This window comes from Callospermophilus lateralis, chromosome 6 (genome assembly GCF_048772815.1).
Source record: "Callospermophilus lateralis isolate mCalLat2 chromosome 6, mCalLat2.hap1, whole genome shotgun sequence".
Classification (NCBI taxonomy): Eukaryota; Metazoa; Chordata; class Mammalia; order Rodentia; family Sciuridae; genus Callospermophilus; species Callospermophilus lateralis.
In genome coordinates, this window is record NC_135310.1 from 148,030,431 (window position 1) to 148,056,650 (window position 26,220).

The 26,220-nt window shown below is 40.3% G+C and overlaps 1 protein-coding gene across 2 annotated transcripts in view; it reads left to right on the plus strand.

The window, feature by feature from the left end:
- Positions 1–26,220, plus strand: part of Smim13 (small integral membrane protein 13) — a 120,588-nt gene that overhangs the window by 19,996 nt on the left and 74,372 nt on the right. The window contains exon 2 of one of the 2 annotated variants that reach the window (XM_076859192.1): positions 1,213–5,441. The exons of the other annotated variant lie outside the window; for it this stretch is intronic. Coding sequence (XP_076715307.1) covers positions 1,213–1,400 — 188 coding nt within the window. The 3' untranslated portion in view covers positions 1,401–5,441. Of the gene's footprint in view, positions 1–1,212; positions 5,442–26,220 lie in introns of those variants that run through there. 2 annotated transcript variants of the gene reach the window in all.

The window sequence follows — 26,220 nt, forward strand, 5'->3', positions numbered from 1 at the left end:
ATGCATACTCAATGCCAGGCACCAAACCCTAGATAACTTGTGAATCTTCAGTGTAAATTGGGACTCCTCACTCCTTCCCAGTGCTCTTTCCAGTGATTTACTGTGCCTGTTTGCAGAGTTTTGGGTGAAGGGAGAGCACATTAATTTGGAACATTATTAAAGTATTTTACAAAGTTAGGTGCTTTACTCAGACAAAATGCTCAAAAACGGATATGGAAAGCAAAAACCCGAGAAATGGATTAAATATCCTGGGAGTTAGTCTTTTAGTGTCAAGGAGTATATGTTAAGCAGATATTTTTGTTTTCACAGATTCTAAGAAACAAGTGACATTAAAAGTGGCCATTGTCTTGACCTCCTTTAACCCCTGGGTAGAAAAGCCAGTTGGGTTTTGTTTCCATAGAATATGCTATGGTTCTTTGCTGCTCAGGGTAGTATCCGAGTTTAGAAGGCACCAAGAAAACACATCAGCACAAAACCCTTTGTTATAATGGTTAATTTTGTTTATTATATGCTCTTAATGTCTTAGAGCTACTAAGCCAGGTTTAGAAGTTTTATCCTGTTTGAATTTTTATTGACTGATGTTTGTTCCTTAACAATTTTGACATGAAAATGCTGTTTTTTTAAATTAGCATTTTAAAAATCTTGAACCTAAAACTGGTTCTCTGACTTTATTCTTTTGTCTTGTAATTAAAGAAATTATTGATTTTCTATGAAAATTATTTCTAGAAACTTTTAATAACTTGGTCTTGACTGAAATTTTCACCATAGCACAGTTGATTCCCACTATTTGTCACCTTTATTCTGGTTGATGCACACTTGCTTTTAGTCAGTATCTCTGAGATGTGAATGTTACAGACATTTGCCAAATAAATTCCTTTTTCCCCAGAAAAATTCTCCAAAAATTGATTTTAATGTAAAAATATTCTTGCTTAGGTATCATAATCTCGTAATTTTAATGTGACTGCACCAAGCTTGGGCTCTAAATTCCCTGAAAGCAAAAACTCTTTTTGCCATTACTATATAGTCTCAGTGTTTATCCTTAGGCCTTGTATATCATCAATGCTTAATAAATGCTTATTATATGAATATATTATAATTACATGTATTTATTTGTTTTTATATATTATTTTGTCTCACACCTTCCAATTAACTCTAACGTTCCAATTGCTAATATTATAATAATTTTTTTTAATATTTTCTTTCTTTCTTTAGGTTGGTATTTTGTGTGGCATCTGTTTTTATCTAAATTCAAGTTTCTACGGGAACTAGTGGGAGACACAGGATCCCAGGAGGGAGATCATGAGCCTTCAGGGTCTGAAACTGAAGAAGACCCTTCATCCTCTCCACACAGAATCAGATCTGCACGCCAAAGGAGGGCACCTACTGATGAAGGCCATTGATCCCAGACAGGGTCTTTTATTAGTAAACAATGAAAGGCAATTGTGAGCCTCTGTCTTAGTGACTTGGCTTTGAAATATACTAAATGACTGAAGAACATTTATACTTGGATTTCATATCCAGTTCAAAAAATTTACATGTAAGCCATATAGTAATAAAGGGAATTAAAACCAAATTGGACCTTTGCAAATTTCATCTTAAAGATAATATTTTGTTTCGCTAGCTTTCTGCTCAGCACACTTATTCCTTGGCTCTTGGGATTTTTTTTTGTTTGTTTGTTTGCACTGGTGTGAATCTCATAAACATTTCAAGCTTGAAAAGCATATTTTAATATTCAAAATGTATTCTTCATGTTTTAACTTGTCTGAAATTGGGATGCATCTCATTACTGTCAGCCAGGATAGTCATATAATTATCCTAGCTTGTGCATGTGTGAATTTACAGCTTATAGTGGCATCCCCTTAACTGACATGTATTATTGGTATCAAATGTTTCAGGTTTAATTGGCATTTTAAAATGTCTTCAAAAAGATTACACTATGACTCAGCATTGAAACGCAGGGTTATTGTATACGCGGAAAAGCATGGAAACAGAGCAGCGGGGCGAACATTTGATATTAGCGAAGCAAATATTCGCCGTTGGAGGAATGACCGAAATTCCATATTTTCTTGCAAAGCAACCACAAAATGTTTTACAGGACCTAAGAAAGGAAGATACCCACAAGTAGATGAAGCTGTACTACATTTTGTCAGTGAGGCATATGCTAAAGGATTGCCTATCACACGCCAAGTAATGCAGTCAAAGGCAGGGGAAATTGCCAAAACCCTCGGAATTGATGAAACAAAATTTAAAGCAACAAGAGGCTGGTGTGACCGATTCATGCGTCGAGTTGGACTGTCATTAAGACATCAGACATTGTTTTGTCCAAAACTTCCCACTGACATTAAACAGAAGACAGTGGTGGAGCATTCTTTCAAGAAATGCTGCATCGCCAGTCCTCTTGAAGATGCCAAGGGCCAAGTCATGTGGGAAAATGCAGACAGCGAGGACGGTGACGTGAGAAGTGATTTAGAAGAGCTGGGTTCAGAATATGAAGTTATAGTTATAACTTGACCAGTTTATTTCCTACATTCTTTACAAACACACAAGATTGGTGTGACAAAAATCTTTTAAGAGCACTGTTTTAATAAATATAAAATATTTTCTGTGCTATAAGGCATCAGGTTGTAGTTTCAAGGGTAGTGTTTTTCTTTGTAATAATACAGTGCATCTTAACTGATGGTATCTGATTAAATAAAAATGGTCTTGTCATTATAAATTTATTTTTCTTTTCAAGATGGTATCTATTTATTGGAATACTTAATACTGATTCATGTTAAATAGTTATCTTCTATGAAATACATTTTTGGGGTAATCTATTCAAGATTTTAGAGTAGTTAGGAATAGGAAGAACTATTCTCTAGGAAAAGTAGGGTTAGTCACTCCCTTTGTATGGGAGGACTTTATGCTTAAGGCATGTGTTGTGGAGAAACTACTTTTTCACAATAATCCAGTGACAAGACCTCAGAGGTACTGGGTGTTGAAAATATAGCGGGTGGAAATACCCGCGTAACTGTAAAACAACTCTTGCCAGGTATCCATGTTTGTCTTCACTGAACTTTGAACTGAGTGTTTACTGGGGAAGAGAGGTATGGATTCACAAACCTTACTGTTCAGTGTTCCCTGCTTTGTATAAGAATGAAATGTAAAGCCAGTTTGTTTTATTAATCTGAGTTCTTCTGTTTTTCACCTTTGTTTCTCAGAATTAGTCATCACCTCCAATATATGGAGGTTTGTAATTATGTTTGATACCTCATTCTTTGTGATCATTCAGTTTTGTTTGTCTCCTCACAGTTGACTAGCTCTGCCCTAGGTTGTGTTCCTGATGAGCACATCTTTGCTGATACTGTAGACCTTTGGACATATTAAAAGGGAATTTACAGAGCAGAACTGTTTGTGTGCTCGCAGATGCGAGAGGAGCACAGTCATTCTGTCTTCGTTTCCTTATTGGATGCTGTATGATTAGGGCATAAAAGAGCAGTGACACAGTTTCTAGCATTAATTTTAATGTTTCATGTATCAGCTAAACATCACATTCACATGGTCATCAGTTAGAAAGAAAAATGAATGCCTGAAAGCATCTTGGTGCTGGAAGGATGTCAAATTAGACTTTTTTATTTTAGAATGCTCTGAGTGCTGGCTTTCTTCATGTTTGTGTTTTATGGTGGCTATATAAGGTTTAGTTAATAATTGCTGAAAAACTTAAGTAGCTGATGAGTGTCCTGTTGTGTCAGTATTAAAGAATGATAGCTGATGCAGTCCTACCCCCAAATCTGTAGTCACCTGCATATTAATGGAATGTAATCCGTGTAAAGCTATATATGTTGGGCATTATTTATTGGCACTAATGCTTCAAGCTTCCCTTGTTTTATAGCATTTTAAGAAATGTTCTGCTTAACTTACTTGAGAAATATACCTAAGAGCATATAATAGATCATACTTGCCATGCTATAACTCACTGGAGGAGAGTGAAGAGAAATTACTGATGCCAATAATGAAGAATCTGCAGGCTAATCCTTTATTTAAAACTTTCTTTTCATGCCCCCCACATAACATATTGCATATTTCTAAGACCACTAAGAGATGGAAGAGAAATAGTTATTAATGCAGAATTATTTATGTGGTATGGTGTTTCTGTTCTTTTCCTGTTTTGTTTTATTGTTTTTGTAGCTGAATTTTAACCAGAACTGCATCCCAGCTGCATTTTTAGTCTCACTGAAAATGAGTCATTCAGTGGGAAGTGGACTATCCTGTGGTTAATTTCAAGGTTATGAGCATTAAAAACACATACAAATAGTAGACTTTTACCTGAACCCTCCTCCAAAATGATAGTTCTGGAGTATGCCATCTTTTTGAGGATTGATTCTAAATTCAAGGACTCAGGTAGATTGGTTTCATTTTCTTCTAAGCTAACTATTCCCAGATCAGTCTTTTGCCTTTGAACTTTTTTTTTTTTTGGGGGGGGGGGTGAAAATTGCCTGTGTGGTAGCATCTTTCAGATTTAAATGCCAAAAAACACTAAAATATTTGTATAGCACTGTTAAAATGAGTTTGAAATATTTATGTCAAGTTAAATATAGAATGCACTCACTGGATTTTCATAGGGGAAGCATTGTTATGTGTTGAACAGCCATTTCACAGACATGCCGACCCATTTCTTTAGATGTTATTAGGTTTAAGAACCATTTCAAAATATTTTGTTGAAAGATGGAAAGATATAAAGTTATGGATTCACACAACATGGCATCTTAAGAAGTTGAAAGATTGAAAGTAGTGCATTGTTTCTTTTAAGAATAACAGTTTTGAAGTCAACAATGTAATCTTTTTAAAATTCAGCCTTTCTCAGTAGATATGTTTTAATGTAACATGTAATCAATGTAGCTTAGATTTTGACTGGTCAACTAAATGCTTATATATTTGAAGTTGACTTTGAAAAGCCAATGAGCAGTCCTCAAAGGTCCTGGACTCTTAGCGACTAATAGAATAGCTTTCGGTTTTGGAGTCTGGAGTTAAAGCACCTTGTGTTGTCTGCTTCTAAAGTGTCTCAGAGTTTTACATTTAAAGCATAAAGAGTAACATTTTATATTAAAAAGTTACATTTCCCATTTGTTAGTGTCCCTTGCTACCCCTCTGATGAGGAATGTTCACATTACCTCTGGGTCAGTTCTATGCATAACATTCACCAAATACTGCTGCTGTGGTTTCTTAAAGGAAACCTCGTGTGCTATGATGCATTGTCATCTTGCTGCTCGACAAATAAGCATATGAGGAATTAGACTGTGTGTGTTAACAATACCTTTGTACAAACAACAAGATGTAACCCTAAAGATGAGGAATGTGCGTAAATAGTCACTCAGTGATTTTTGTTTAAAAATTGGTCAGTACTATATCTAAAGCTTCTGTGGTTTGTATGATGTTTTAACTTTTATTTTAAACTGCACAGAATAAATTAAAATGAAAACAAACAAGTTGTGTATTCATTGATAAATAATTAGCACGAAGGGTACCTTGGACGTGAAGGGATCACAAAACAGCCATTTTTACTAATGGTTCATACTTCATCTTGTTTTTCAAACTCTAGAATAAACTAAGAAAAAATAGGTTAGCAGTGGTATTTTTTAGTGCCATGAAATTATTGTCTTAGAACCTAAATTAGGGCTGAATTATTTATCTTATTTAGCCTCTTTGCTTTCTCATATCCAATACTCTAAAGATTTTAAAAATATTCTGTTCACAGTAGATTACGTCCCACATTTTTGTCAGTATAACCAACTAGGAGCACTGAGAAAATCACAGACTAGTAAAAAGATTGAGGAATGCTTTTGAGAACATATTTGGGATAGGAAAGCATGAATTTCAGTGGACCAAGTTGGGATTTTTCTTCAGCAGTGCTCAGCTGTCAAGAGTAAGTGGATTTGCCAGTCTGGCTTTGTATGATGCACTTCTCTGAAGAGTAGGGTCATTAGAGATTGTTGGGGCTTGGCCCAACAAGGGTTTGGGCTGGCCTGTAAGAAGAATCAACTTGAGGCCCTGGTGAGCTGGGTGGATGGGAAAGGGGTAGGGATTGAAGATAAAATGAGGACAATGTAGGATGGGTAGAAGAGAGAGCTTGAGGGGGAGACAAGGACTCTGGAGGTGGAACAGTTCTGAGCAGACGTAGAAATAGAACCATAGGAAATGGGGAGGTTGAGAATGGGGGCTTACTCTAGGGTACGGTGTGAGTCATCAGCATGGCCACTAATACTTCCACAGGATGGCTAGAGTTGGGATGGAGAAGGTGACCATGAACTTGGATCCAGATCAGGTTGTTGGAAGACTGACCGCAAATTCTGTAATGTTAGCTGGATTTTAAAAGGAGTTTACTGAGGATGTAAGAGGAATTAGAGGAGCTGAGGGAATGCTCACATTCCTGGCAGCTACACAGGCCTTTTACAGGCATAAATTCTTCAACTGGATTATAAAGGTAACACTATGGAGAACTTTGTGTGGGGGGAGTTGGTGATAGCAAAAGCTTCACTAAGGATCTTGAAGGGTGGAGTAGGAGCTTTCAGGTGGGGGTAGAGTGGATGAAAATTCAGACAGAAGGAAGAGCATGTTTAAGGGCAATCACCGGAAGAGTCTGTTTGGAGAACTAGATAGGTGCTTACTCTTGGAATAGAAAGTGCAAATGGGGACACTAGTTTGAGGCTAGAGATGTATGAAAGATCTAGGTCACAAAAGACCTTGTATGCAATGGCAAAGGCTTTGAAGTTCAAGCCATATGTAATATAGAGTATTGAAATATTTTAAATTGAGTGAGAACACTGATTTCACTTATTATTCTTCCAGGCTACTGGACTGGGTGCAAGTAGCTTAGGAAACTTCTGCTACCTGCAGTGAGGATAGATTGGAGGCATGATGGAAACAGGGTGTATCTTAAATTGTTCAAGCAAAAATACAGAACTACTGGGGGACTGCAAGGGGAGTAATCATGAGAAGATTAGGAATGGAGACTCAGGAGGACTGAGATTGAACTGTGAGAGTGGATGAAGGAGAAGGAGTAGCAAAGATGTTTCCAGCAAGTAAGTTTGAGGTTGAGAACATTGACTGATGCCCATAGAAGCAGTAGTTTTGACACTGGGTCTAGGGAAATGGAAGATGGAAATCCAGTTTGGGGCCTACTTACTTGATTTTGAGGTGCTTCATGGCAATTAGATGGACAGAAGCAGTCTGAAGGTATGACTCAACACAAACTCATTGTATGTAGGTACAGTTAAAGCAATATACAAAAATAGGTTCCACTGGGGGGAAGGTGGAGGGAATTTTTTTCCCCTTAAATGTATGTGTGTGTTGCATATTTAATCCCTAATGTGGCAGTGATGGGTACAGGGCCTTTTGAGAGGTGTCCAGGTCTTGAGGACATGACTGCGGAAGTCGATTTTCCCTCTTCCGCCATGTGAGGACACTTCTTCCTCTCCAGAGAGCACCGCAAAGAAGAATCACTTTTTTTTTTTTTTTAATCCAATACTAGGGGTTGAACCTAAGAACCCTTTATCATACATACCCAGTCCTTTAAAAAAAAGTTATTTGGAATCAAGTTCTTGCTAAGTTGCCCAGTGTGGCCTTAAACCTAACATTCCTCCTGCCTTGGCCTTCTGAGTAGCTGGGATTGTAGATATGTGCCATGGTGCCTGCAATCTTGAAACCAGACACGGAATCTGGCAGTTGGAAGCCTTGGTCTTGGACTTCCTATCCTCCAGAACTGTTAGAATCAAATTTCTGTTCTTTATAAATTACCCAGTCTCAAGTATTCTGTAATGGTAGCACAAACAGACTAAGGTCCCTAAAGAATATCAATGTTTAAGAGGCTGGTCAAAAGTTCATTAAGGACTACAAAAAGAAACAGTAATGTACCATAGAAGAGTAATCCTCTAGAAGCAAAATGAAGAAAATTTTAAGAGCAAGCATTCAATGATGTTACTCAGATCTGACTATTAAAATTGTGGTAATGGTAAATTATTGTAGTAGTCCCTGCTAAAGATGCTGTGAATCTGTACAAGGCTGATGATATCATGAAGCCATGTTGAAGACTTGGATGGGAGTCCATTTGACAGGGTGTGGTAATTGATGAGATGTGGGAGACAAGGATGAGTCAATGTGAATCAGTGGTGGAGGACACAGGGCAGAATATGTTTGAGGGGACAGTTTGGGGATAAGCCCAGTTGCATGTAAGAGCAGTGGAATTGACCAATCTGGATCTCAGGATAAAGATCAGGGGAAAAAGCATCCCATCCACATGCTATAACTTGGGAGCAGGCAATTATTTAACCTCTCAGTTTCCTGTCTCTGAATGAAAATAATAATATCTTTCTTCTAGAAATGATATTTTAAAAATACCCATTGAGCATTTCAATATGTTGGAAGCAACCAATAACTTAACCACTGTCCTTTCCTTTCTCTTAGTTGCCTTTGTACCTGTACAAACTTTCTTAATGATACCTTACGTCTAGGAGCTTCTGAGCTCATTGGAAAATGTCAGTTGAAAAGTGGAGTCACAAAAACGTGCACAGTCATCCCATACAAATGATAAGGCTGAGGCTTTTTGTATTTTTTTTTCTCCCACAGAATAAAAACCCACTAGAGTTGTATCTCCTTTTCTTTGCAAAAGCCAGACATAATTCTGTGACTAATGGTGGTGTTCTCCCAAAATTAGAACAAGAATAGGACCTTGCAGACCAAAGATTTTTTGTACTATATTTATCACCCATGGCCCTAGAGTTCCATTTTATAATACTGCTAATGTAGTTAGTACTAATGTAGTTAGTACTGACAGTATTTTATAGTTGATCATTGTAAAGCAGGTGTGTATTTACAATTGCCTCATTGTATGTGTAGATGGGTAGGATCTTTAGCATCTTGCCTTTATCTGTTTTTCCCAAAGTTTGAATTGAGTTTTCCTAAAAACAGCAACCCTCATTTCACACTCATTTCATTGTAATATTTAATTATATGATTATGATATCAGACACATTTGGAATAAATAGGGGTGGGAGCAATTTTGGTCAAACAGAGGTCACTGGGTAAGAACAGAACTATGTGAACATGCGAGATACTAATCCTCTCTGACCATGCACCCCATTCTGGCAGGGACTGGACATCTAATATCTGAGCCACTGGAAACCAGAGCCAGGAATCCACTTCCCCTTCTCTGGAGCGTTCACACCTGTCTGTATCTGTTCCCGTCTCTCCATCCCATCTGGGGCACAAGAACAGATCCCTCCTCTTCTCTGAAATGAATCTCTCCTGTGCATTGGATTTCATCGCAACTTTTCAGCAATTGACACTATCAGTGATTTCTTCTCCGATATATATCCAGTCACTCCCTAATGATTCAACACCTAAGTATATTTCTTAAGCATATTTTGTCTTGAGAGAATGAAGGAAAGGCCTCCTTCTCTCCCTTCTCCATTTCATGCCAGACCACACAAGACAGTGATCTCTGTGATTCCTCTACTCTGAAGGACATTTTCTAGTCCTCAGCTCTGCCTGAGCATTCGTCATCATTGCTCATTCTTTCTTTATTATTCATACTATTTTTAGTTGTAGATGGACACAATACCTTTATTTAATTTATATCTGAGGTTCTGATGTGCTGAGGATCGAACCCAGTGCCTCACACATGCCAGGCAAGCACTCTACCACTGAGTCACAACCCCAGCCTGCTCATTTCTTTCTTCGAAATGTTCTTTTCCTTGGCTTTCTATGACACTCAGTTCTCCTGGCTTTACTGATTTTTATTCCTGTCCAACCGGTCACACCTCCACCTCATGTTTATCTTGCAACTAAGTGTTAAAAGAGTTTCCTGAGCTTAAATTCTAGCCCTTTCCTTACTCTGTGCTGTCCCCTCAGGCCATCTATCTGTGACTTCAGCTATCATGTCTTCACTGGTGGGGCCCACATTTCTCTCTTGATCCACCTGTCTTCTCAGTATCTCAGCTTTCGTAAATGCTGATCAGATCTAATGTCTGCAAGGTCAAATCTGTGACCCTGCAAACCTGGTGTTCTTCCAGTGTCCTTAAGTAATTGCATGAGTCAGCAGCCTAGGTATCATCCTTGACACCTCCCTGTTTGGTGTCCTGTATCCAACACGTTATCAGGCCTTGTTGATTTACTTCTGAAATAGCTCTTGAAACCATATGCTTTTCTCTATTTTCTTATTACCCTCTGCCAGTGATGTAGTAGTAGTATTATAATAATGGTCCATATTTTTAGAGTTTTTGTTGGGATTAAATGAGCCAGTACAGAGGGTGCATTTAGAGGATGCCGAGTATTGCCTGCAATTCTGTGCTCACTGGTGACCACGGCAACTGTGGCTGTCTCATGTTGACATAATCCATCTTTAGTCTTTTCTCCTTGTCACCAGGGTGACCTTTTTGAAACTGAAATTTGCTGTGTCCTTGCTTATAGCATTTGAATGGCTTCCCGCTTCTGTTGGAAAAAAGGTTGGCGCCTTAACATGCCCTGTCACTTGCTGCATGAACACACATGCACTCTGTCCCCACTCCGACACGCACCCTTCATCACTGGGTCCTTCTGCCAGCTGAGAACACTCTCCTCCCTCTCCTTATCTCCTAGTCATTCTTCAGACTTCCACTCACAAACCCCTGTCTGAGGAGGCTTTCTTGAGCACAGAATAGCAGAGAATACTTGGCATATTCTAAATGCATCCTCTGTGCTGGCTCATTTAATCCCAACAAAAACCCTAAAAATATGTACCATCAATGTACCACAATACATCACTGGCAGAGGGTAATAAGAAAATGGAGAAGAATGTATGGTTTCAAGAGCTGTTTCAGAAGTAAATCAGAAAGCCCCCCTCCCCTTTCCAACCAGTTCCTCTGTCACGTGTCCTCATGGAGAGTCTTCCTTTCTTTCAGTGGCCTGATCCCAGGGGAGGGTTAAACATTTGCTGGTGGGTTTATGCAATTAAAGGCTATTATTCCCACTGAGTTGAATCAATCACTATTTTAATAATAGATAGCTTTTACACTGAAATAACATTTTAGTCTGCCAGCTGCCTGTTTTCCGTCTTCCTGTCGGAACCTGAGACTCTAAAATCAAAGAGATTTGATTCTCACCAGCATCTCTTGAAAATAGCTGCCATTTAGGTTGTTTTTTTTTCAAGCTCCTCATCCTTTCTGTGTCTTCTGATCTACTTTATTCCTTACCCCTTTCCTTTGCTCAAGGTCAAGGAATCCTGTCTGATGCTCTCAAAACAGCAGACTTTGACCACAAGGTGGCGATAGTTTTCAAGTTTTCTATGCTGGTCCAGTGAGGAGTCTGCACTTTAAAATGGTACAGATGGGCTGCACACCTGTGGTCCCAGTGGCTGGGGAGGCTGGGGCGGGAGGATCATAAGTTCAAGGCCAGCCTCAGCAACTTAGTGAGGCCCTCTCTACTTTTGATCAAGTAGAACATTTTGAGTAAAGGGGAGTAGGACATCATTAGGCCAGGACAACAGAACTGTTTTGACCACATATGAATATCTCTTGTCCCCATCTAAAGCCGAGGTAAGTCAGGTGACATCATTTATAATCCCTTGACTCCCACTGCTGAGGGGTTAAGTCTGAGAACAGGTATGCTCCCAAATAGCACTTGAACTTCAGCTCCTAGTACAAGGCTCCAGAGACTAGACAATTTCAGGAAATGAAAGGGGAATGGGTGATCCACCCAGCACCCACACACCTACTTGTGAGAGTGTCATGGGAACACTCAGGCTTTGTGTTGAACAGTGCCTTCACTTGCAAAATTCTTTTTCATGTATTTCCTCCATTCAACTCCAGAGTGTCATGACAGATAAGGAAGGCAGGAATGTACCATCCTTACTTTACAGGTAAAGACCTTGAGGTTCCAAGAGGTAAAGTAACTTGACCTTGGACATGGTCACTGCCAGACCCTGGGCTTCTGCTTTGTTGCTTAGAGAAGGGAAAAGCATTTTCTTTTTTTTTTTTTTTTATTGGAAGCTTCCAAGTCACTTCATATCATTCAGCACAAAGGAAAACAAATCCATATTCAAATGCAAACACAAGACGAAGCCATAATTTATATGAGCATACATGGCAGGATACACTGACTGAGAGACTCGGTGTTTGTTTTCTTTTGTTTCATCCCCAATCTTTAAACAGAGGAACCAGCCTCTGTGTCCTCCAGCTCTGGTACTGCTTCACTCCACAGGCACTCCACAGGCGTGGGCTCCCCGGGATAATAAATATGGACGGTCCAGCAAAGGGAAGGACTTGCAGAGGGTTGGGAGAGAAGGGCTATTTAAAGAGACGGAGCCAGTGGGTGGTGGGCTCAGAGGTTGGATTCTCAGGGGTTGATAGCAGAAAACTGCACCCTGCCCACACAGCCCTGAAAGGTGGCAGGTCTCTGTAGGGGTGGCTTGCAGACACATAGGGTCTGAGCACTCACTTCCACCTTGGCATCTGCATTGGGCCCGGGGTGCTCCTGAGAGAGGGAGAGAGCTCCTCTCCAAGGGAATCTCCAGGAGCCGAAAGACGGGGCCTCACAGCAGGACCCCAGATGGCCCAAGAGCAGAGGTTTTTGCTGAGTTTTCTGGGTTGTGTAGGATCCTCTGGTTCTTAGGGAGGGATGTATATTTGCCAGAAATGACTAACATTGAATGTCTCTCCAACCCTGGTGAGGACTCAGACTGAATTTGATTGAGAAACCAAACAAAATGCATTCTAAATCTTGCTCTGAATGTTGTCAAGTTAATTCATAGGCATTAATGATTACATGTGAAAACAAGCTCTTAGTGCACCTCCCAGACTAGAAAATGAAACAGAAAGAAGCCCCGGACCCAGCCAGCTTCCTCCCTTCCCCACTCCATTGGCCCTTGGTGTTGCTGAGAACCATGCCCCAGAAGCACATCACCTCATCTTCAAATCAAGTGCCACCTCTTCCCTGCACCCTTCCCTGTCCCCTGTGATCCTGTGGCCTCCTGTTGGTACCTCTAGGAAACCAATTGCCATTTGTCTCTCCTGCCAAACCCGTGTTCACAACATATAGATCCACCTGGGGGCTCACCAAGTGCAGGGGCTTGGCTCTTCCTTATTTTAGTCCCCTGAAGCAGAATCTCGGGAGGTCAGAACTGGGAGTCTATTTTTAACACATTTCCCCCCTGGTGATTACTGTCCCTTCTTTACCTCCTGTACTGACGTGAACAGTGTCCCTCCAAAATAATACTGGGACTTAACGTGGCATCTACTGGGACCTCATTTGGAAACAGGGTCTTTGTAGATGTGATCACATTAAGATGAAGTCATATTGACGAGTGTCCTTAGAAGGACAAGGAACAGTGACCCAGGGACCCAGAGCAGTAACACCACATGAAGGTAGGGGCAGAAGTTGCAGAAATGTACCCACAAGCTAAAGAGCCCCCAGATGCCAGGAGGGAGGTGTGGAACAAATTCCCATTATGAGCCTCTAAGAGGCATGGAGCCTTCTGGCACCTGGACTCTGAACTATGTCTTCAGACTGTAGAGGATACAGGGTGTCGCACTGAGCCTCCAAGTAGGTGGCACTTCACCACTGAAGCCCTGGGACATCAAAAATATCCCTCCCCTCTCTCTTTTTCTAACTTCTGCCCTGTGGTCTTTATTTCCCCTTTCCTTCTAGAGGAAGTTACGCTTCCTATTTAAATTATTTTAATGTGGACATATGTCAGTTCTTTTGAGGGACATCTCCAAGAGGACATTTCCTCCCTCCCGTGTCTCGAAGCTGAGCCTATGTCTCAGTAAAAGCAAGAAAATCTCAGACCTTCACTTTCCCTACTGCAGTTCCAAAGCTGGGCAAGCTCATCGCCCATCACCTGTCACAATTCACGTATCCCCTAGCCATGTCTGAAAATACTCTTTCCCTTGAATCACAATAAAAAGTAGATATTATGAATATTTTTAATATTTGCCAGTCTTATCAGGAGAATAACTCACTCTATTTTTTTTCTTTCTTCTTTTCTTTTTTTTTTTTTTTTTAATTTTTATTTTGGTACCAGGCTTTGTACCTATGGGTGCTTTACCACCGAGCCACATCTCCAGCACTTTTTTTTTTTTATTTAGAGACAAAGTCTTGCTAAATTGTTTAGAGCCTCAGTGAGTTGCTGTTGCCGAGGCTGGCTTTGAACTTGCGATCCACCTGCCACAACTTCCCAACTCACTGGGATTACAGTTGTGCACTACCACACCCAGCCACTGTAAATTTTCTTAAATAAATTTTCACTGTAAATTTCACTGTAAATTTTCTTAAATTTTTCCCATCTTTTCATATATTTGTTGGCAATTTGAATTTTGGACTTCTGTGAGTTATCTCCATGTTATTTGTCAATTTTCTAATTTTTTCCTCTTCAGTGAATAAGGGATACTTGTACATCCCAGGTATGAACATTTCTCTTCACTGACACTACTTTTCTGAAACTATTTTGTCTATTAGTTTTGCTTATGATATCTTTTTCCAAAAAGCATTTTAAAAGTTTCTTGTTGAGTCAAATATTACTCAATGTTTATTAACAGTTTTAAATTCATCTGGAGTTTATTTTTCTATAATACAAGGTCGTGCTTTGGGTTGGTACTCTTTCACATCCTCCTATGGCAGATGCCTGAGACTTTTATTTTAGGCGGGGGCAGTTTCCCCCCTTCTTAGTTCCTGCATGGAAGACTACATTTCTTATCTCTTTCCTGGGGCAGTGTGTGGAGATTTCTAGGCCTTTCTTCATAAACGAGGGCCAGTGATGCCTGCCAGGGCTTGGTTCCAGTTCCTGTGCCTCCTGTCCATGTGGGATCTTAATACCCCATAACCCCAGGGCCTTGGTCAAGGCCCTGACCTTGGTCAGCCACTGGTGCCCTCTTACAGCCTTGGCTTGGCTTCTGCCTGGCTCCTCAACAGCTTCCTCCTTTCTTTCTTTAGCTTGGTCACGAATACTGTAGCTCCAACACTGCTGTATTGCAAACCAAATATTTAGTCCTGTTGGGCCTGCATGCAATGGGCTCCCTCCCAGTCACCCCCAGGTGCTCTGCTGCCTTCAGGTGCTGTCCCAGCACTGCCAGTTCCTATTAAATGTCAACTCTCATTCCAGTTACATTAGCCAACCTCCTGCCCCAGGGACTCGTAATCTTCAGGGTAGGTGCTTTTTGAACTGGAACAGAGTGGGTAGTGCAGATTCTTACGTGCTGCTGTTAAACCCATGAGGCGTGCGTTGGGGTGAGGTTAATGTGAGTGAAAGACATCGCACCCAGAAACGGAGAATCCCACAAAAGCTGGAGCCCAGCCGAGCCTTTCACATCACATTGAATTTGCTGTTTGCTGTTTTCTTTCTTTCTTCTCTCTCACTCTCATCAGATCTACTTATTAAGATAGATTCAAGTCAAAGAAGAGTTTCACGTTTTTCAAGGAGAGAGTTCTATGTATATTTTTTTTAAGAATGACATTTTCTGAGTCAGAAGGCAAGGCTCAGGAAGCTAGACAATGTGTAAATTGGTTAAAATGTAAGATGTGCCTATAAATTTATGCGACTTTGGGAACATATTATGCAGCAAATTTTATATATTGTTTTTTTTAGTCATATAAATTTCATGTTGTTAGCTGTTTGTAGAAAAGTACCTGTTTATAAAGGTAGTGTAGACACATCTGGAAATCCTTCAACTTTTAAAAAAAATGTCATGTCAAATTATGGCATTTGCCAGTAAATGGCTGGAGCTGAAGAATATTATGCTAAGTGAAATATGCCAATCCTACAAAGGCCGCATGTTTTCTCTAATATGCAGATGCTAATTCAAATTAAGGCAGGAGGCACTAGAGAAGAATAGCGTTACCTTAGATTAGGTAGAGGGAAGTGATGGGAGGGGAGGGGAGGGGATGTGGGGATAGGAAAGATAGTAGAATGATACAGACATTATTACTTTGTGTATATATGTGACTGCATGACCAATATGATTCTGTAACATGTACACTCAGAAAAATGAGAAGTTATATCCCATCTACATATATCAAAGAGCATAAATGCATTCTACTATTTTGTATAACTAATTAAATCAAATTTTAAAAAATTTAAATTCCCCCCCAAAATAAATAAATACTTTTATTATCTTTTTTTTTTAAAGGTCTCCTTTCTCTCTTTTCCTTTTTATTGATTTTGAAAATTATCTTAAAATCATTTTCTCTATGTAAGAGTTCCACCTTTTGAAAAAGTAGAACTAGGTACTGCAGACCAATTCTCTTGCTAAAGATAACTGATAAAGCTAGATGAAGTGTAATTAAGTTTTAAAATAATTAAGTTAATGCCTCTTGTTGAGGCACCTGGTGGAAGGGGCAGGAAGAAAGGGTGCGGACTCAGGGTGGGTCCTGTGAGCTTGAAAAGCAGCTGATTGTTGGGGTCTAAGTTTTGTCTCAAAGCTGAGATTTTCAGAGTTAGGCAAGGTGTTGGGCAGGGGGCTTTGTAGTGCTTCTACTTGGAGGGCAAAGATGATAATTCCCCTCTTGCCCCTTGACCCATTCCCCAGCCCAGGGCCTGGTACCAGAAGTGGCCCTCAGGACCTTGGCAGTTGAATTTAATAAGATAGTACAGCCCCCGCCCCCCCCCGCCCCCCCCCCCGCCCGCCCCCCAGCCCAGCTGAGCCTGGCTCAGAAGCAAAGCATTTCCCCTCTTCTCTCTCCCTTCAATTCATTCTGGCAAGTTTCAAGTAGGAAAGGGGCTTCAGGGGAGATGGAAGGCCCCCTGACTTTCCAGGGCTTTGGGGGGTCATGAGGGTGCTTAGCGCAGGAGAAAGAGTAGGATAGTCAGAATGAACAGAGAGGGAAAGAAGCTAAGGACTCAAAGGCCACCATCCGGCAGAGATGAAGAGTGAGCCCAGTACTGGGGGCTACTTGTGTCCTGGGAGACATTTGCAGATCCTGAAAGGGCATCTGAAAGATTGAGCTATACTTTTAAAAACCCCTTAGGGCTAGAAAGAAAAAGCTATGGTCCAGGACCTGCCTGGGTTGGAGGTATTGAGTGGACCCCATGATTTTGGATTAGAACCCTGAAGAGTTGCCCCTTAAAACAAGAGTGAACTGGAACGAACCTGACCTCCCAGTGTTAGACAATGTGAATTTTTGGTGAACCTATGGGAAAGCAGGCATTTTATACACTGTGGGGGAGGATACAAAGTGGTGCAATCTTCATAAAAGGAAATTGGCAATCTCTAGCAAAATGTATTACATATGCATTTACCACTCAATCCAGTAATCACCAGTGAAGATTAGATACAGCTGAAGAGAGAATTGGCAAATGAACAATAGGTCAGAAGAAGGAAGCACAGCCCCTCTTCAAGCGATTCAATAGGCCTAAAAATCCAAAATTCCAAATCTAAATCTACATTAGAATAAGACAAATGTGGTTGCCAACAGTGTCCTCCAGCATTATGGTATAAATAGGGAGAATCCTCTCTTGGGCCAAGATGTATCATCTGAGGCCCCAAATTATTTCTATACATAATTTATTAAAAACAAATGTCTGGAATGCAAATATAAAAATAGTACGGTGCTACTTTCACTTAAAAAAGTGTGTAAGTGTATAAGTGTGTGTGTGTGTTGTGTGTCTGTGAATCAATCCATAAACTAGTTTCATACTTAATCTTCACATGTCAGATCCTGTAATATTCTCCTACATTCAGGGATAAGACAGGATGCCCACTATCTCTAGTTATTTGACATTGCATTGGAATGTTAGCTAAGGCAGTTAAATAAAACAATTAGAAAGGAAGAAGTAGACTGTCTTTGTTTTAGAAAATATAATTGTATATCTGGAAGACCTCAACAGAATCAATGGAAAAGTATTAGATAATAAAATAAGAAAATAGCAGCATCTATACTTACTGAAATCAATAACCTTTATATATGCAAACTGTTTTAAGAGAAGACCCTGTTTACAGTAACAGAAATTTAAATGCTTAGACATAAGCTTAATAGGAAATAGGCAAAAAAATGCAAAAACTGTAAAATATTCTTGAAAAATTTTAAATTATTTTGAACATATTGAGTAGGAAAACTCAACATCATAAAGATGTTTTTCTCCCTAAGTTAGTTATAGATTCAATGTACATTAACAAAATCTTCTGACAAGTTGATTACAAAGTTTATATAGAAGAATAAACAAGTGAGCATAGCCAGGAAGTACTTGGAAAGAACATCAATGTAGTGCATGGGTAACCCTGTAAGAACAGGAAAACCCTGACTCCAAAAAAAAAAAAAAAAAAAGACTTGTAGATCCATGCATCAGAATAAGACATCCAGAAATATGTCTAAGGAAAATTTAGTACATTACAAAGCAATCACTGAAGTCAGAGGATTTTAAACAGCATCGAGGTACCTGGATAGCTGTAAAAAGATAAAACTGGAGGTTTTTCTTAGTGTATTCTAGGGTCAATTGAAAATGTATTAATATTTGAAAAGCAAATATTAGAAGAAAACACAAGTGAATCTTATTTTTATAACCCAAGATTGGAGAGTTCTGGGGCTGAGTTTGTGGCTCAGCGGTAGAGTATTCATCTAAGGCATCTGAGGCCCTGGGTTTGATCCTCAGCACCACTTAAAATAAATAAATAAAACAAAGGTACTGTGTACAACTAAAAGAAATAAATATTTTAAAAAATTATAGAATTCTAACTCTGATTTTTAAAAAAAATCTAGACTCAATAAGATATGGATAAATTTGATAGCATTGGAAAAAAACAAAGTAAGTAAAGTCCTAAGGTAATTACAAGCTGCAAAAAAACAACTGTTACCACAAAGCATTAATATACTTCATTTAAAAAGAATTTCCTAAGAATTGAGAAAGACTGCCCCCCCCCAACATATAATAGGCAAAGGTGACTAGAGACTTCACAGAAGAAGTATGCTCATGGACCTCATTCACGTAAGAGATGCACGTCAAAACTCTGAGATACTATCTCTATCAGATTGAAAAAATTCCTAGTGTTTGACATTGTGAATTTTTGGTGAACCTATGGGGAATCAGGCATTCTATACACTGTAGATGAGGATACAAAGTGGTGCAATCTTCATAAAAGGATATTGGCAATCTCAAGCAAAATGTATTACGTATGCATTTACCACTCAATCCAGTAATCACCTTTGAAGATTAGATACAGCTGAAGAGAGAATTGGCAAATGAACATTAGGTCAGAAGAAGGAAGCACAAAGAGAAAAAAAGTTAAGAAATAACTTCAAGGGGTAAGAGACACATATATCGAGTGAAAACATCTAACATAAATTTAATTCCTCAGAAAGAGAATAGAGAGAGGGAAAGGAGAGAGAGACAGAATGGGGCATAGCAATATTTTAAAAAGAAATTGGCTAGACGGTCATATATATCCTTGGGGGCTGAGGCTGGCATTTTGGTTAAGCATAATGGACCACACATTAGTGGGTGACTTAGTGGATTTTCTGAGGACAAAGAAAGAATCAAAGTCAGGATCATGCTCCTCCCAGAGGGACAGAGGCAGAGACTTCAGCTGGCACCCTTGTATCCTGGAATTTTCAAGCCCTAATTCTAGTACCTTGTGATGTCCACCTGTGTTTCCTATTCTTTGGTTTTCTGCATCATTATGCTAAATTCCTCTTTACCTAAGCCTGTTTTGAAAATTGTTGTTTTAAGTGTCTGGGGATAATTTATGCTAACAGAATCACTGCCATTATACTAGCTTGCCTAAGAGGAATAATCTTTACTTGGTTATGGATATATTTTTCTTCTAATGCACTATGGATACATTCTTCTTTTCGTTTATTACTATTCTGTTTGGAATCTTTGCCTTTTTCATTAGATAAGGCAATATTTCTTTTCTCTTTTTTTTTGTGTTTTGATATCAAGACTATGCAATCCTTGTAAGTCCAATTAGAAGCCTGATATTTTTCTGTATTGTGGAATAGTTTAACTCACAGAGGGACTATTTATATCTTCTTCCTCAGGACTTTGATAGAACTATCTTTAAAATCCACCTGAATCTACTATTTTATTTTGAGAATAGCTCTTTGAAAACATTTCCTTTTTTTCTCCTAGGGGCTGTTTTCTGTGTAGGTTCCCATTTCCTTTTGATATTGCTGATGACTGAATTTTCAGGGAACTATCTCAAGTCCTCATTTCATCCAGATTTAGAGAGACTATGGTCACATCTTCAGGTTCTAGGTTCACAATAGTGTTGTTGTTTCCCTTTATCTCTGCACACATGTGCTATTTTATTTTATCAAGTTTTTAAAGGCAAATATCTTGACATTACCCACCAATTCTTCATTTTGATATTTAAAAATTCATTATTTTCTGCTTTTATCTCTTCTAACCTCTTGTACTTCATTTTAGTCGATTTTCTTTTCTTACTTTTGAGTGAAAATTAATATATTTCATTTAGTTCCTTAATTTTCAATTGATTTGAGGGGTTGTGTTAGTCTAAATTTATTCATATGACATTAGATGCCTTCTTAGGAAACCTGAAAACATTATCTGCAGATTCCAGACACGCAGTAAATTCATTAAATTGTTCTATTCAAGGGATCAATCTGAGATAATTCACATTAAAATATGAAGTCAGATGTGCAAGAGAGAATAGAAAATTGTAGTTAGTCTTGTAAGTTAAAAAAGTATCTTTCTATAAAATTATTAAGGAAATGTGATGGCCTATGTCTCTTCTGTTATTGCTACTTGAGCATAGGACCATTCAAATTCCATTTCCTAAAACTGCTAATTCAAAAAAAGTACTTGTCCCAAAGGAACATCTCTCTTTTAAATACTTCATCCCACTTTTCCAAAGTCTTTCTTATTCAAACCAGCCCTCATTCCTTTCTAACCAACCGGTTTTCCAAGTTCCACCAAGTTTGTTTAGAGGCATTTAAGATTTCTTTTGTTAATGTGGAAAAGGGATTCATTTCCATTGAAGAGAACTTGTTCAGAATTTCCAAAATGAAACTTGAGCTTCAACAAAGGAAACTTCAGACAGAAAGGCTAATTTTTCATAAGCTACTAAAAACAGGGGACATAAAATGAAAGTCTGTCTATGACCTCCGCCTCCCTGGTTCCTGCCACAGCCTGAATGACCATTCTCCATTGTTGTTCTGTGACTCAGCCCTTGTGCATGAATCCTGGTGGAGGACAGAAGCACACAGCAGGGCGATTCTCCACTAGTTTAAATTGTTTATGGTTCCTTTTGTGCCCATAATTCACAATTTAAACATTCTTCTGTGTGCATTTGTTCGTGTGTCACTCAGGCGGCATACTGGGGCTTTTGAGAAGTTATGCACGAATACTCTATGAGATGTCTCCTAACCATGGAAAAGAAGGGGGGCCGGGCGGGGGTGGGAATATGACCTTCTGCCCCGAGAACATGTACAAAGAACCCAGGGTGACTGTGGGAATCTGGGGGAAGGAAAGGTTCCTCCCACAACTGAGTGAAATAAATCAAACAGGTGCTCCAGTATTGGGGACAAAATACAGGGGCAAAGAGCCTGGGTGAGGAATAAGAAGACAGGAGCATGAGGTGATTCATGAATGAAGAGAAAGAATGAGGCCGGTGAGGGAAATGGTGACTATGTACCAGGTGGAGAAACAGCAGGAGCAAGTCAGGACAGTGTGGAGACGATGATGTGTAACAGGGGCGGCCACATGACTGAAGCAAGTACAGGCAGCACCTGTTGCAGGAGATGGGCTCTGGCCAAGGAGGGCTTTGTGCGCCATATAAGTATCTCACAGGAGAATTGGGGTAGGAAAGGGTGGGCTTCCTGGGATCAGGGAGTGGACAGCCTTTGTAACTGGCATTCAAAAGTTTACCATGGTGGCAATGAAAAGTGAAAAGATTCTGTGATGTTAGAGGCCAAATCTATTATTCTTGGTCATTGGTTGGCTATGGGGCCTGAAGGAATAGAAGGATTTAGGTTTCTGGCTTCACCAACTGGTAATGCCATTTGCTAAGCCAGATCATATAAGTAGAGGTTGTCTACAGAATGCTAGCAGAGTGATCCCATGCTGGGAGGCACAGGAAAAGTGGGGGTGGCCTGAGATAGCCACCTAGAAAATGGCAAGCTGACCTGAGATTGGTTAAACACATCTGGGTCAGCTGAGGGTGGGAGCACAGAAGGCAGAGTCTGCATGGGTGTAGGATTTCCCCCCTGACGTGGAGAGAGGTGGATGTTAACGGATCCCCTGGCTGGAGCAGGTGTCCCTTAGATCAGAGGGGGATGCCCTTAGATGCCAAAGCATCCCATCCAATAACAGTTGGAGGATGGACGCAATGCCACTGTCTATCAGTGAATGGATGGATAAACAAAATGTGGTGTGCCCACACCGTGGAACTCAGCCCTACACAGGAGGGAATTCTGACACATGGAGGACGCTATGTTAAGTGCAATAAGTCAACCACAAAAGGAGAAAACTTGGTGTTTGCCCCTGTCCTGAACACTTAAAAATGGTGGAGATGGTAACATTTATGTTATATGTTTTTGACCAATTAAAATTTCTTTTAAAAACTAAAAAAGATGCATTACAAAGCAAAAAAGATTCTTAGCTTGACTTATAATGAAAAGCCAGCTAATGTAGCGAGGTGAGAGGGTCCCATTTCCCTCTTGCCTCGTGTCTCTGCAGGTCCTGAGCAGGCTCAGCCTGGGACCTGCTCTCCTGACAGCTGGAGACTGACTTTGGTCATGACCTTGGGATTCCTGTGGGCTCCTACAGGGAACCTGAGACTCCCTGTGGCCTGCCTGGCCCTGCCTCAGGTAGGGAGGGCATCTGGTTTTGCTCTGACCACTCTTGGTTGGTGGAGAACACAGGGCCTGATTTCTCTTGTTCCTCACACAAGTCTATTTTGTACAGCTTGGCAGAAGTCCACCTTTACTGTTTGTTTTTTTACACATCACTACATTTTAGGGCTGAGAAAGTCTCTATGATGCATTTAGCTGTGCTGTGATTTGGCTATGGCTTGTCCCGCTGGGGTTCACGTGTGGGAGCTGGGTCCTCAGGGCCATGGTCATAGGAGGTGGTGTGGAAGGTTTAAGAGGCGGGGCCTAATGGGAGGTCCTTAAGTCCTTGGGGCCTTGCCCTTGGAAAGGATTGAGTTAGCTCCTAGGGGACCCCAGGTTGGTTCTTATTAGATGGTTGTTATACAGAAACAAGCCTGGCCCCTCCACAACCTCTCCTGTTTCCTATCCCCATGTGATTGCTGTCCCCCACAGGGCTCTGTGATGCCATCCGCCATAAGGTCCTCACCAGAGCTGAGCCAATGCTGGTGCCATGTCCTTAAACCTTCAAAATGATAAGCTAAAAATCTTTTCTTTAAAAGCTGCCCAGGGGATGGGGTGTAGCTCAGTTCAGAGGTATAGTCTTGCTTGAGCAGGGCCTTCAGTTGAGTCTCTAGCATAAGGGAAAAAAAAGTTACCCAGCCTCCGTTTTTTGTCATAATAATGAACAGTGGATAAATATGAGCTCTATATACCACTTTCCAATGAGAGGAACAGTGCAAGAGGATCGTAGCAGAGCCACACCTTGAACGCCCTCAGGAACTCAGCCATGAGAAGACCAGCCTTGTTCTCAGGTCCACCAGCCACTTGTTAGCAGGTATCCTACCCCAGGCAGTATTTTGGCTGAGAACCCAGCCATGAACAAGATAGGCAAGCATTGCTTCTCACATGGGGATCATATTTTAGGGGCAAGTAGAAAGAGAAATAAGGACTCTGAGGATCAGGAGAGATGAATGTGCTAGAAGGAGGCTGGCGGGGGTGGGGTGAGGTGGGGGTGATGGCGGATTGGAAGTTGAAAGCTGCTGGGCTCTGGGTGTCAATAAGAGCCCAATCCTGAGGATTTGGGAAGGGACTTTCAGGGCAGGGGCATAGCAGATACAAAGGTTGAGGGCAATGACTTCAGGAAAATTGTCCAGTCCATGTGGTTGGAACATGCGTGGGAGGCAAAGGGGATCACCTCTTGATCTGGGTCAGAGGTCAGCATGATAATGAGGGGCAGGGCCAGTCAAGGTTCAGCGCAAAGAGTAAAGAGGAAGAGTGGCAGGCACTGAGCAGGATGGGACATGTGCTTATATTTATTTATTTATTTTTCACAGTAGTATGCTGATTTTATTTATTTGTGTGTGTGTGTGTGTGTGTGTGTGTGTGTGTGTGTGTGTTTTATTTATGACAGCAGAATGCATTACAATTCTTATTACACATATAGAGCACAATTTTTCATCTCTGGTTGTATACAAAGTATATTCGCACCAATTCATGTCTTCATACATGTACTTTGGGTAATAATGATCATCACATTCCATCATCATTTCTAACCCCCTGCCCCCTCCCTTCCTCTCCCATCCCTCTGCCCTATCTAGAGTTCATCTATTGCCCCGATGCTCCCCCTCCCTACCCCACTATGAATCAGCCTCCTTATATCAGATAAAACATTCAGCATTTGGTTTTATGGGATTGACTAACTTCACTTAACATTATCTTCTCTAACTCTATCAATTTACCTGCAAATGCCATGATTTTATTCTCTTTTATTGCTGAGTAATATGCAAATTGGTGCAGGAAATATGGAACGCAGTATGATGTTTTCTTGGAAAATTGGAAATGGAACCACCATTTGACCCAGCTATCCCTCTCCTAGGTCTAAACCCAAAGGACTTAAAAACAGCATACTACAGGGACACAGCCACATCAATGTTTAGAGCAGCACAATTCACAATAGCTAAACTGTGGAACCAACCTAGATGCCCTTCAATAGATGAATGGATAAAAATAATGCGTCATATATACACAATGGGATATGTGCTTTTAAAAGGTCGTTCTGACTCTGGTGTGATACCTGCAGAGCACTTGGTGAGTGCAGAGGCGGGCAGGGCCAGTAGGGGGCGCTCGCACTGTCTGGGAGACTGCAGCTTGAATTAGGTTGATGGGCCTGAGTAAGATCCCCTTTCTCCCTGGGAGAAGAGAAGGAGCCATGGTCCTGGGGTCTGCAGTACCCACAGTGGCTCTTCAGAGCAGCCTAGCTTTCTCTTTTTAATTGACATGTGATGATGATACACATTTATGGGGCACAGCATGATAATCCAGTATGTGAATATATTGTATAATGATCATATCAGGGAAATTAGCATGCCCCTCTATTTATACAGGTGTCATTTCTTTGAGTTGGGAACCTTCAAACTCATTTCTTCTAATTCTTTATAAAAGATACATAAATGGTTGTGACCTGTAGTCAACCTTCTGTGCTCTAGAGCGGCTGATTCCTCCCCCATTTTGATGCCTACTACCCAATCTCTCTCTCTCCTCTCCTCTCACCCTTCCCAGCCTCCAGACCCAAATTCTACTCTCTCCTACAAGATCAACTTTTTCTTAGTTTCCACAAATGGGTGAGAACTTCTGGTATTTGTCTTTCTGTGCTCATTTCATTTAGCATAATACCCTCCAAATTCATTCATATTGCTGCAAATGACAGAAGTTCATTATTTTTTTATGACTGAACTGTATTCCATGGTGTTTAAAAGCCACATTTTCTTTAACCATTCATTCATTGATATGCTGAAATAATTCCATATCTTGGCCATTGTAAATAGTAGAGCTTTGCTTTTCTTGGTTCTGAGGTCCAAGGGAAATTTCTCAGGATGGGGAGAGATCTTTACAAAGTGACACTCATGTACATTAGAATACTTACAGAAAAATGCCACTACCTTCTCCTTCATCCTCTCTGTGCCCCTCCACATGGCAACTGGGGAGTTTCCAGCCCTCACTTATTTTGATGCAAAACCCAAGGAAGAAACAGAGAGTAAAAGGGTAAAGGAAATGGAGAGATGTTGGTCAATGGGAACAAAGTCTCCCTTTGTTATTGCCTACTAAGCAGGAGGAGTAAATTCTGGAGACTTTCAAACTCCTTTCTTCTAGTTCGTTATAATGAACTATGCATACTGAACAGCATGCATAAAGACTTCAGTTAATCAAAAAGCACTGCATTTCTGAAATTTGCCAAGACAGTAGATCTTAAGTATTCTCATCTCTCTCTCTCTGTCACACACACACATACACACACACACACACACACACACACACAAATTAGGTGAAGTGGTATAGATATGTTAACTAGCTTCATTGTGATATCCATTTCACAATGCAAAACATCACATTATACTTCACAAATACACAATTTTTATTTGTCAATTATGCCTCAAGTAAACTGGGAGGAAG